Genomic DNA, 11,655 nt, shown 5'->3' on the forward strand with positions numbered 1-11,655 from the left:
TGCAAATTTGCGAATGTTCAAATGACCAAAACAAAAAAGAAACAAAACTGACACACGGTAAACCTGGGGATACCAGAGCCCTGAGGCAGTTTTTTCAGATGGTTATTGATTTAGCCTTGAATGGAGTAGGAGAAAATGAAAATACTACAGTAGAGTTTAAGTACCTCAATACTCTGAATCAGCGGAGTTTAACCTGGAAATGGATAGCACTTAACCCAAAAAATAGGTGGGGCCTAACTAGAAGTTATAAAGGCTGAAATTGATGTGGGTTCATCAGAAATTGCAACTAAAGAACAATCTCAGGATTTAGCTTTGGATAATTTTGATCACAAAGATAAGAGACTTCAGCACAACTACCCAAATGAGGATTTCCCTTCATCATGAGTACAGATATTGACACACTTTTACTCCCTAACAAACATACATTTCATCTGAGTACTCAGCTAAACCTTTCTTAATACTTTCCCACTGCAACCAAAACAAATGTTAAACTGAATTTCTTAGCACCAAATCTAATCAACTGAATCAATATCTGTCTGTGTTATGAACTACACCGTAACACACATTTCACAATAAATCAAAATTCAACTTTATTTATGTGCCATGCCACTAAAAAAAACAAAGTCGAAGGCTCAGCCTTACTTTACAATAAAACAACAAACACAATATTTTTAAAAAATCATAACATCCACCTGTATATATACATTCATTAAAATAAAACAAATATTTTTTTCAGTAGTAGACCACTCGAAGTGCAGACTCCTCCTTTCCAAGCTGCATGTTACAGTAGACAAAAGTTTAAGTTTTCAGGATCATGCATCAGGAAAGTGCAGCGTTTTACAGTAAATCGACAGTGCACTTTTACAGCAGCAAGTTCATCATGTAGTGTCTGTCTGATCACAGTGTCGTCTACTGTGTTATATAAATATCTCTGAATCCACACAGAGACTCGTACAAAAACAAATTTTAGTACAAAACTTTCTCTCTCTGTCTCACACACACACACACACACACACACACTCACTCACTCACACACACTTAAGTGCACTCAGATGTTGTTTTGCCTCCAGTTTGTGATCAGTAGTGATCCAGTGTAATCTTTTCTCTCTGTGTGTTCTTATAAGTTACATTTTTGAATGTAGATGTTGAGCTTTTGAATAGAGGGTTGGTCCCCTGAAGAGAGACAAAGAAAAAACACAAATTAACATTAATAATCACATCAAATTAAATTTGTTCACACAGTTTTTGGACAACAGTGGAGGTTTATGGCCTAGAAGAAGAAGCTATTTAAGGCCTTGGCTTATCACAGAGATAATATATTTAAAGGGTTAAAGTTATTGTTGGTTTCAGTTTTTTCATAGGATTTGTGGACAACAAGAACAAAATTGTATATTATCAGTCATATCTTACTGTCTGCCATTTTGCCTTTGACCTCTCAGCCTCAAACTTGGCCACCTCTTTCCGGTCGTGGACCGACACCAACACCTTCCACACAGCCAGCAGGATCAGGCCGATACACACAATGGAGAGGGAGACCCCCAGAATAATCATGGGGATGTTGGGAGGCTCCGGGCAACCTGGGACAAAGCAGTGGACAAAATTAGACACCAGAACTTTCCGTTTCATCTGTTTTCTGCCTCGTTGTAAAACTTACCGTACATCTGGAGATCATAGACAGTGGTCCCTGTTTCACCTCCTACCACATTAAACGAGATGCAGCACTCATTCTCCGCCATCAGCGTGCATTGCTTAGAACGGCTCTTGTCATAATCTGAGAAGAAATGTGAACATAAATATCCATAAGGAAGCCATGAATCCATCGTGTATCATCTTCCCTTTGCACATTGTGCTGAGAATGTAAAAGGATATGCTCGCCTCTGTTGTGCTGTCAGTGTGATTTCCATATCAAAGACTAAAATCTGGTGTGTGTGCATGTGTGTGGACCATGCCATTGTATTTAACATCTGAAGCCTGAAAATCCTCCGTGATAATCAGATATACCTCTCAGCTTGCACGAGTATAGCGGGTTTAAAATAATCTCTTCTATAAAGGAAGACGGGGTCCTTTGGCCATTCACATGCACTACAAAAGCTCTGCCTGTACGACAAGGTAAATAATATGTTCCCCATTGTCCACAGCAGCCTCAATGGACATGGATGGCGTTGTGTTAAAGAGGGTAAAGGACAGGCTTCACAGAGACATCGGAGTCGATGAAGGTCAGCATTCCTCTAGATCTGTGACCCATGGGGAAACTTAACATGGCCCTGTGTTGATACCACTATCAAAAACACTGAGCTGTGAGAAAATAGCAACAACAAGCATTAACAGCACAGGCAAGTGATTGTGCTAGAAGACTGCTGTATATGGACTTATGGTACATTTATTAAGCTTTACTGTTGGTGCTCATCCTGTAAAAAATAGTATTTTTTGTTACTCTGAAGGGATAGAGGTTTAATTTGGACATACTTTTGTCACAGTCTGCTCCTATTACATAAAGGTCACTACCAACTACTCGCCTGCTCTGTTGTGCTGCAATAGGGTCCTACCACACCCTGTTACAACTATTACAAATTTTAATAGGACTTGGCTTGAAAACTTAATTAAAACTCTAATTTTCAAAATCTTTTAACCTCAAAGGTCCAGTGTGTGGGATTTTAGGGTGAGATATTGGTAGAAATGGAATGTAATATAAGTATGTTTTCTTCAGTGTACAATTACCTGAAAATACAAATTGTGTTTTCATTACCTTATGAGCTGTGTATATCTACACATGGAGTAGGTCGTGGTCTACGAAGCCTGCCATGTTGCACCGCAATGTTTCTACAGTAGCCCAGAGCAAACAAACCAAAAACTGGTTCTAGATTTACATTTTTGTGTTTTCATGTCAGTCACCATAGTTGGCAGCCCCTTGACAGTGACAAGCCATGTCGGAAAAAGTTTTTTTTTAATATGCAACTGCTTTATTCACTGTTTTTAATGTTTTTACCGGTTTAAATCACCACGTTCAGTTTTTTTTTTTTTTTTTTTTTGGAGAAGAGGGGAGACTGCAGATAAATTAGCACCTGCTAAAAACCTCCTGAACTTGTGGATCTTAAGTTATCAGAGAAAAAAGTTGAACACACATGAGCAGGTGCTGGGCTGGTGGCTCGACTGTGCTGTGCCAAACACTGTCATATAAACAAAGACTTTTTAATGTCAAACTACTTTGTTCAGTGTTTGTACCAGTAGTTTTAATCACCTGGTCTGTTATTGTTATCTGCTATTTTTGAGAGAAAGCTGCCTATGTGGCTAATTTAGCTCCCATTAAAAACAAAAAAAAAAAAACAAAAAAAAAAAACACCTAAACAATGAAGGAATTCTAACCAGGAAACGTTTCAGCTGGTTGCAATCGGCAATCCTTACAGCTGGATGCCACTAAATCCTCCTAAATCTCACACATTGTTCATTCAAGAGTTTTATTGCTTATTAGGATTTTTTTAGGTTACTTTTAGTGACTTCTTTCCTCGGATCCATTGATTTTAAGTTCATGACAGTGCGATATGAATATCAACTTGCACAGACTTGAAACCTGATGGTGATGCTTCAGATTTAGTGACCTTGTTTGCTGTCAGTGTTATATCACTGTAAATCTATTCCAAGAAACTCTCATATCAAAGTGTGGCTGCTGAAAGGCCACACACCCCTCAGCTACTGTTATCAACAAACCAGGATGAGAAGCAATAAGCAAACATGGACGCTGTAAGAAAGACAACACTCTTCAACAATGGCTGCTTTGTAGCAACAGCTCACGCCCAAACTTTAGACGTTACTATAACATGACGGAAACAAAATATTCCCCGTGATAAATGGATCACCTGAGGCTAGTTTCAAGTATCAGCTGGTTGATTTTAACAGCACTGGCATGACCTGTAATACGTGACTGATTGGCACATAACTGTGTGGCACTGGAAAATAGATTAGTGTTATTAAATGCTGTTAATGGGTTAAAACATGTAAAATCACAAGTATTGTCCTTTAATTTGAACACCTGCATCCTCTCATTATGTACTTACTTAAAAGAAAAACCTTTCAAAATGCATTATTTTTTTAAGTTGACAAGTTTGACATACAAGACAAGAGCTGGATGATAATTCACTATTTCGGTTATTAAAATTTCAGCAAAATCATATGATGATTTGATCTTATCATGTAGTGTTTTGTTGCTTTTTTCCAAATTTATGATTTGGAGCAAACTTCAACAAAAAATTGACAAAATTTCAGTTGTTTGACTAAGCAAGTTATGGCGCTATATGTAGTAAAGAAGAAATACAACACATTTGACAGCATTTGGGGCTCATTCATGCAATTTCTGGAAGAAGAAGACTTCGCAAAGGCGTTACAGTGAAGCACTGTAAATTTAAATATATTTTCGATATTTGAGTGGATCATCTCTTTTATTTTTTGTCCACCAAAATGTAAATTTTGTACCTTTTAAACAAATACAACAGCCGAACGTGCATTACTTTAATTATACTCAAAGTACCTTTATGTGTGTTTTGGTTTATAAAGTTTTTGTTCGACAGATGCAAAGCCTTTGCTCCCATGTGATGCACAAGTGAAACAGTTAATATAATATTTTAATGTCTGATTTTGCGTGCGTTAAAATACTATAATATGTTGTTATTCACATGACATAAGCGATAAGAAATGTGCAGAAAAGATGCAAAAACTACATCACATTCAATCATTTCTACTGAAGTGCATCATTATTTAGAGCAGTACCACTTCTCAGATACAGAACAGGTAGATTGTGGAGTCCTTTACCTGCTGTTGTGTTGATGGAAATTTTAGGGATGCTGCACTTTTGATCACACGACTCTGCATCGTCTTTCTCTTGCAGATGGCACTCTACACAGCTCCTGGTGTTAAAACAAGTGGGAAAACAACAGGTCAGGTTTTCCAAACAGATGAATAAGCTCTGAGGAAGCTAAACCTTAATGAGTCTTCAATCACTGACACAGCGAGCACAAAGACATCAGTGTTGGTCACTTATCACAGTTTTCCCAAGGCTTCAGTCATTCTCTATCATCTGGCTGCCCTGTAACAGTGGTATCAAATGGCACCATCTCTGACAGCTGCTTTATAATGGAGCAAGGAAATCTTAGTGCTGTGTTGGGGACATTAGCCATCTCTTGATGTCACATCAAAGGTGTAGACACATGAACAAGGGGACCAGAAACTGATATGCCTGTTCTCAAAAGAACAGACGGATCATGTGGCGTAAAGAGACAGCATCTTATATCTTTCAGGTAAAGAAACAACAATTATAGAGGTAACACCAACAAAAGCCTCAGCATCACATCCTGGTTCACCTCTAAGAGCTGACTGCCTGAATTTGTTCTCACCTTGCAGAGCTACAGGCGTCTCCACATGTTGGACACTTCTCACATTTGTCCCCAGACGCTCCAGGTACAGAGCAGACACAGTGGCCACACTCGCACTTTCCTCGTCCACTGCAGAGAGTGCCATCCTCCGACATGCACGCCTCAGTGCTGGCGCTGCAGTTGCAATACTCCCCGGTCCAGCCGCTTTCACAGTGACACTCCCCACAGTCACACACCCCATGGCCTACAAAGACAAAATCACTGCAGCAACAGCCTCAAGAACACATGAATAATTTCCAACATTCATGTGTGTTACTCACCTCCACAGAGCTCCCCACGGAAGCGAACACAGGAGTAATTGTCACACTCGCAGTAAGGTCCGTAGATGCGTCCAAAGCTGGATTCATGACACACACACTGCCCGCAGTAGCACTGCCCCTGACCGCTGCAAATCTCAGACTTATTGTTTGCCAGGCAGTTTCTCAACAAAGCACTTTCCTCATTGCATTCGCACTGCGCCCCCAGGAACCCCGGCTGACACACACACATGCCACACTGGAAAGCCCCTTGGCCCTCGGTGCACTGGCTGCTGTTAGCTTCTGGAGGCTGCCGGCAGTCACACGAGCAAAGAGACTCCATCTCCACCTCCAGACTGTCCTGTAGACCCACCGGTTTGAGGGAGAAGTGCCGCACTCCTGACAGGCATCCTGGAAGCACCACGGACACGTTGAACATGACCTGAGGAGCAATAAGAAGTCCAACGAAAACAACAAAATTAAAAACATAAGACAATGAGCACAAATATGCAAGTCCCCACCAATTCTTAAAGCAGGAAACACAGACTTTGTGCCTTTTGGGGTTGTTTTGTGTCACTTTGAGGCCATTTAGTGTTTCCTTGAGGTCATTTTGAATCTCTTCGACATTGTTTAGTGTCTATTTAAGTACATTTTGTGTCTCTTTGGTTGTTTAGTGTCTTTTCATAGTGACTTTGGGTCTCTTTGTGGTTGTTTCGTGCCTCTCTGATGTAATACTGTGTCTCTCTCTCTTTGTGGTCATTTTGCATCTCTTTCAATATCTTTGTAGTAATTTTGTGTCTGAGATCATTTTTGGTCCCTTTATGTGTCCTTCTGGTTGTTTTGATTATACTGTATCTTATTTTTCTGTTGCCAGCTGCAGATATCTTTGAAAATTGAATGTATTGTCATCTTAAGTCACTTAGACACAAATTCATATAAGATTAAGGTCACCTATAATGCACTTTGAACTGCATTAGCCTGTACGATAGGTGCTATGGAAAATACAAAGAGCAGTTTAGAGCCAAATCACTGACCGTCTCTCCAGGTTTAATGTTGGAGCAGCGTTTTAAATCAGGGAGGACGTTCCCGTTTGGGCATATGGCTGTAAAAGACATCTGGAGCTCCTCTGTGTCTCCAAGGACCTCCAGCTCGATCTCTGATCGCAGTTCCTGGAAAAAAAAAGTACACATAGATTTCAGCACCTTGTATGGAAACACAAGTGGCAGCTCAGGTACTGCACAAAGTTTTTCCCTCTCCAAAAATAGCAAAAATCAAATTAATATACTGACTTCTATTGTCATGAAGTGGAATTTCCAGGGCCTTAGGGGAATAACACTTTCACCCTGCGCTGACCTGCACTGTGCTGAGACTGTTTGAACCCTCCTATCTCGCTCTCTCTTTTTAGGTGAGTCATCATCCCAGGTGTGCTGGGCTTTACAAAGCACCTGAGGACAGCTAACCTCAGCTGCAGGAAAGGCTGTGTTTGACTGACTAATGAACTCTCTGACGGACTGTCTGGGTGCTAACAGAGGGTTAATTGGGTGTTTCCTATAGGCCTGTAATTGTACTGTGGCTTCAGTGTTGCCAAGGAGGAGAAAACACGGGGACATTTACGGGGATACACCCAATTTAAAGATGGATTAAAGTAAAGTATTCAAGATTTAATTGTTAAATATCTATCCACAGAGCATCAATCCAAAACTAAAGGTAAGTATAAATACTAATCATGGGCCTTCTATCACTAAATATCCCTCTGTGTGTATTTTATTTCTCTAACTCTCTACAATCAGTGCGATAAGGACTCCTCTCCTCAGAGTGGTTAAGTGTGGCAGAGACTAAAAGTGGGTGTAAGTGACATAAGTGATGAAGTAATTAAAGGACTTGCCACCAGTCGCTGCCGCCAGGGGGGATTTACAGAAGGAGTGCAAGAGAGAGACAGACAGAGAAAGACAGAGAGAGAGAGTAGGGAAGAAACAGCAAGTCAGAGTCAGGAGGGGCGAGGAGATCAAACAGCTGGGACAGGCAGAGACATGCTGTCAAACATGCTGATGCAAAGCACCGAGTGGTGGAGGGAAAAGACGAAAGAATGAAAGAGGGAAACCAGGAGAGATGGAATGGAAAAGATGAACAGAGGGTTAATTCATGCACGCTTTATGTTCATATGTTTTGCCCTCAGCCCAAAACATTTAGATGTCAATTATATCTAACACAGATTCACTGATTTTACAAAGCAGGTGTTTTCTGTCATATTTCTTATGACCCGTGCCTGCGTGCGTGCGCCCACACAAACACACAATCTACCCGCACATCCAGATCGCCAAGACCTGTTTACTTACTTTGTATGCTGTTACGATCAGTTCAAGGATGTTCCGTGAATCTTTCGCTACGACTCCAACTGTGGCGCCAGGTATGAGATTTGCATAGTTCTGTGACCGAAAAAAAACAACCAGATAAACATTTTAGTTAGAAATGTGGGCAGACTTGTCTCAAAATAAAAGTGCAGAAAAGAACCGCAGGAAGAAAAGAGGGCCCGTTTGAACAGGTTGAATGAGAATGCAGCTCCATGAATAAATATGTTAACCTCAGTAAACACTGTGCTCACACAAACAGTTTGAATTTTTTTTAAGTTCACTAGTTTGGACATTATTCTACTGAATTGAAATCAGTGCATGTATGATAAGAAGCAGTTACCTTATAGATGTGTTTCTGGTTTTCTGTCACAGCAAATATCAGTAAGATGTTGTTCTCCAGCACCTTATCAATCAGCTGACCGAGAGTGGGATACTCCTGGGGAAAAATGGGGAAATGTCACAAGTGAATGTGTTGTGAGTTGCTGACGAGTCATCACGGCAGACCCTAAAATGACTCATGAAATTAATGTCAGTAAAAGTCATGAAACTGAGGTCAAAGAAGTAGATCTGTGGACTTGAGTCAAATGACTTGGCCTGCAGTCAGACTCGAGTCACAACTTTGATGACTTTAGATTCAACTTGACAAAATTAACTCGACTTGAACCTAAACACTAATGACTCATAACTTTACTCACACATTAGCCTTTTGACTTAATACCCCTTGAACCGAATTGAATACACCTTATTGTGAACATTAAAAAAAATACTATGTATACGTAAAAAAAAACAACAAAAGTAATAAAAAACTATGAACATGTACAACAGATTTTCAATAAGCCACATAAATTAACATTCTATGTCCCACTGCTGTTCCAATCCATCAATAATAATAATAATAATAACAACATTTATGTAGCACATTTCACAGTGCTTCACGGTGAGATAAAAAGATGTACATGAACGTATAGAGAAGAAAATAGCAATTAAGCATACAAATTATAAGAAAAAGATATACAATACACAATCAGTCTCAAAAAACAACTCTCTACCACAGCATCCACCCCCACCACTTCACAACTGAACTACACAGTGGTCAACAAAAAACAAATTGCAGAATGCAAAATGTGCAGGTTAAAAAATCCTAGACACTTCCAACAAACTTTAAACACAAATTTTTAAATATATGCATGCTTTTTTTTACAAAAATATTTACTATATTATTACCCTGTTGTTAAAATTGCATTACATTTGGTGAAGAGTGAATTATGACTTCTTTAGAACTTACAAAAAAAATCTGTCTAAAGACGAACCTCTGTTGACTCACCTGCATTGTGGACATGGAGTATTCATTGTTGACATCCAGGTGACACTGCCCATCATTGGGAATAACGATGCCGGCCATCTTACTGTCCATCCCAAAGTGTGAGTCAGCATCACTGACAAACACCAGCAAACGCATCGAATCATTCCTCCAGCCTATCTTGTCCTATCAGAAGACACATGATGTTGCTCATCCTCCTTCTTATATCATCAGGGGTTAACTCAACTATCTGATTAATAAAATGACGGAGCTGGCAAGACAGAATCGCAAACTAACATCTAAGGTCATATCTTTGAGTAAAATCTTACCCCACAAACAGCTGCCTGCATGATGGCGTCGAAGCCACACTCTGGCACATCGATATTTCCAGATACATGCTGCCTTGCAATGATCTCATTGAACTTGTCAGTGCTACTCGTCAGAGACAAGACGTGTTTGTAGCCAAACGCTGGCAGGCACACTGATTGTACATCGCTGCAACCCAACAGAAGACAAAAACAAAAATGTGAACATCGCTGATATTTAAAACATCACAAAGAGGATGTTGTAGAGGTCTCTGGTGTTGTTTTAATATTTGTTGTATACCTGCAGGGGTTAACCAGCCCCTCTTTTGTGATCTTGATGAAAGGCAGGACGGGTTTCTCCACAAAAGAGCCAAAGCCCATTCGAAATTTACTAGTGAGGTTAGCCATCTCTTTGGACAGAGCGGAGCCCAAGCCTTTGATCATCTCCAGATCATCGATCATGGATGCCGAGAGGTCCATCAGGTAGTAGATGTCCACAGGATAGTCCTCCATGTGTTGAATCTTGACCTGGAAAGTCACCTGACTGCCTGTGCAAAAAAAAAAAAAAAAAAAACAGAATCAAAACCTTATTTTTCTCTAGTCCTCCTTAAGACGAGAAACCACTTTATCAAATCAGAATGAGCTGCGTACCAGGTCGCAACTTGAGTAACATTTTCTGTGGGGAGATCTGAGTGCTGTTAACGCTGCCTGTCTTCTTTCCGAGTGGGCGATCCTGCAGGATTTGGCCTCTGGAAACAAGGAATTCCAGCTGGTCCCTGGCACATCCCTTTTCTAGCAAGATATCCAGTGTGTCACATCTTTTGCTGACTGAAAACCAGTCTGTGAAATTCTGAGAAGTGAAGGAAAAAGTCAGGTTTGCAGGTGGAAGACTGATTGTTTTATAGCATGCAGTAAAATATTCAGCTTTATTATCTTCACTAGGGCCAAAATCCAAACAAGCAATGTCGTTTTGCTCACTTGCACCAAGAAACTGCACTTCTTTTTTTTTTTTTTTTTTTTTTAATGCACCATGCTCATCTGTTTACACGTTGTGTTTTCATATATACAAACCAGGCTGCTTACCTCCTGAGAGCACCAGGCACAGTGAGGACTGAGCTGCAGACACTCATCACAAGTCACAGCGCTGCCAGCCGAACATGATCCTGCAGTACACATAAACACAGTTAGTGTCAACACCAGCCAGTTTCCTGCAACAATTTAAAGCCTCTCAGGCCTGAAATGTTGGAGTTTTTAGACCAAATTAAAAGATAAATCCAAGATGTAATGCATTAATTAAATATATAGTAAAGTGTAGGTAGAGAAAATTAATAAACACTGTCATAAAAAAGGGCCTTTCCCAATAAAACATCAGCCATAAATACCAACACAGCATATATAGTCTTGCTGTTGAGTAAGTTTACTCTTTGTTTGCCTGTTATAAACGTGTTACCCTTGATATCTAAGCCGACCGGCAGTCCTGCTTACCCTCCACGGTGTTGATCCAGTACCGAAGAAGCAGGCTCAGTAGTATAAGCCCCATTAGTCCGTGAGGTTACTGCTTATGAGGAAAGAGAATAGGAATATTTCAAGTTGTCTCATACAGGAGTGAAACATATCCACTGTCTTGCCGCCTCGCTTCGGCCGAAAGTAGAGTAGAGAGGAGAGCGCCGCACTACCTGGAGAAAGGAGGAGGAGGAGGAGGAGGAGGCTGTCTTTACCTGCGCTGCCTTTTATGTTCACTTCCGTCCAGGTGAGAGAGCGGGGCGGGCGCGAGGACAAATCAAAGCCACATGCTGACATGCTGGCCCCTAACTGGTTTTGCTTTCAAAGCTTTTTTTGTCTGAGAGGTTAATCAGAGACAATGAAATACCTCAATAAAAGGAGCTCAATGAAATAAGAAAAAAAGAATAAATTAAAAGATATACAGCGACTAAGTCAAAAACTGACAGGCACAGACACACACCAGTTCAAACATGCATACTCAGTACCTTAACATAAAATCATCATAAAAAGTTCTATACAAAAAAAGAGAATAGTGAA

The 11,655-nt window shown here is 40.3% G+C and overlaps 1 protein-coding gene across 1 annotated transcript; it reads right to left on the reverse strand.

Annotated features, from left to right (window-relative positions):
- Positions 1-663: 663 nt before the first annotated feature.
- On the reverse strand, positions 664-11,278 carry itgb6 (integrin, beta 6). The gene is made up of 15 exons (XM_042492997.1): positions 11,101-11,278; positions 10,699-10,778; positions 10,267-10,465; positions 9,917-10,163; positions 9,640-9,805; positions 9,335-9,496; positions 8,351-8,446; positions 7,996-8,085; positions 6,694-6,828; positions 5,684-6,101; positions 5,385-5,607; positions 4,804-4,898; positions 1,655-1,771; positions 1,411-1,577; positions 664-1,173 (listed from the first exon to the last, which is right to left on the reverse strand). Exons 1-15 carry the CDS (start codon positions 11,153-11,155, stop codon positions 1,078-1,080), a joined length of 2,346 nt encoding a protein of 781 aa, XP_042348931.1. The 5' UTR covers positions 11,156-11,278; the 3' UTR covers positions 664-1,077.
- Positions 11,279-11,655: the final 377 nt, after the last annotated feature.

This window comes from Plectropomus leopardus, chromosome 1, assembly GCF_008729295.1.
Source record: "Plectropomus leopardus isolate mb chromosome 1, YSFRI_Pleo_2.0, whole genome shotgun sequence".
In the NCBI taxonomy this organism is placed as follows: domain Eukaryota; kingdom Metazoa; phylum Chordata; class Actinopteri; order Perciformes; family Serranidae; genus Plectropomus; species Plectropomus leopardus.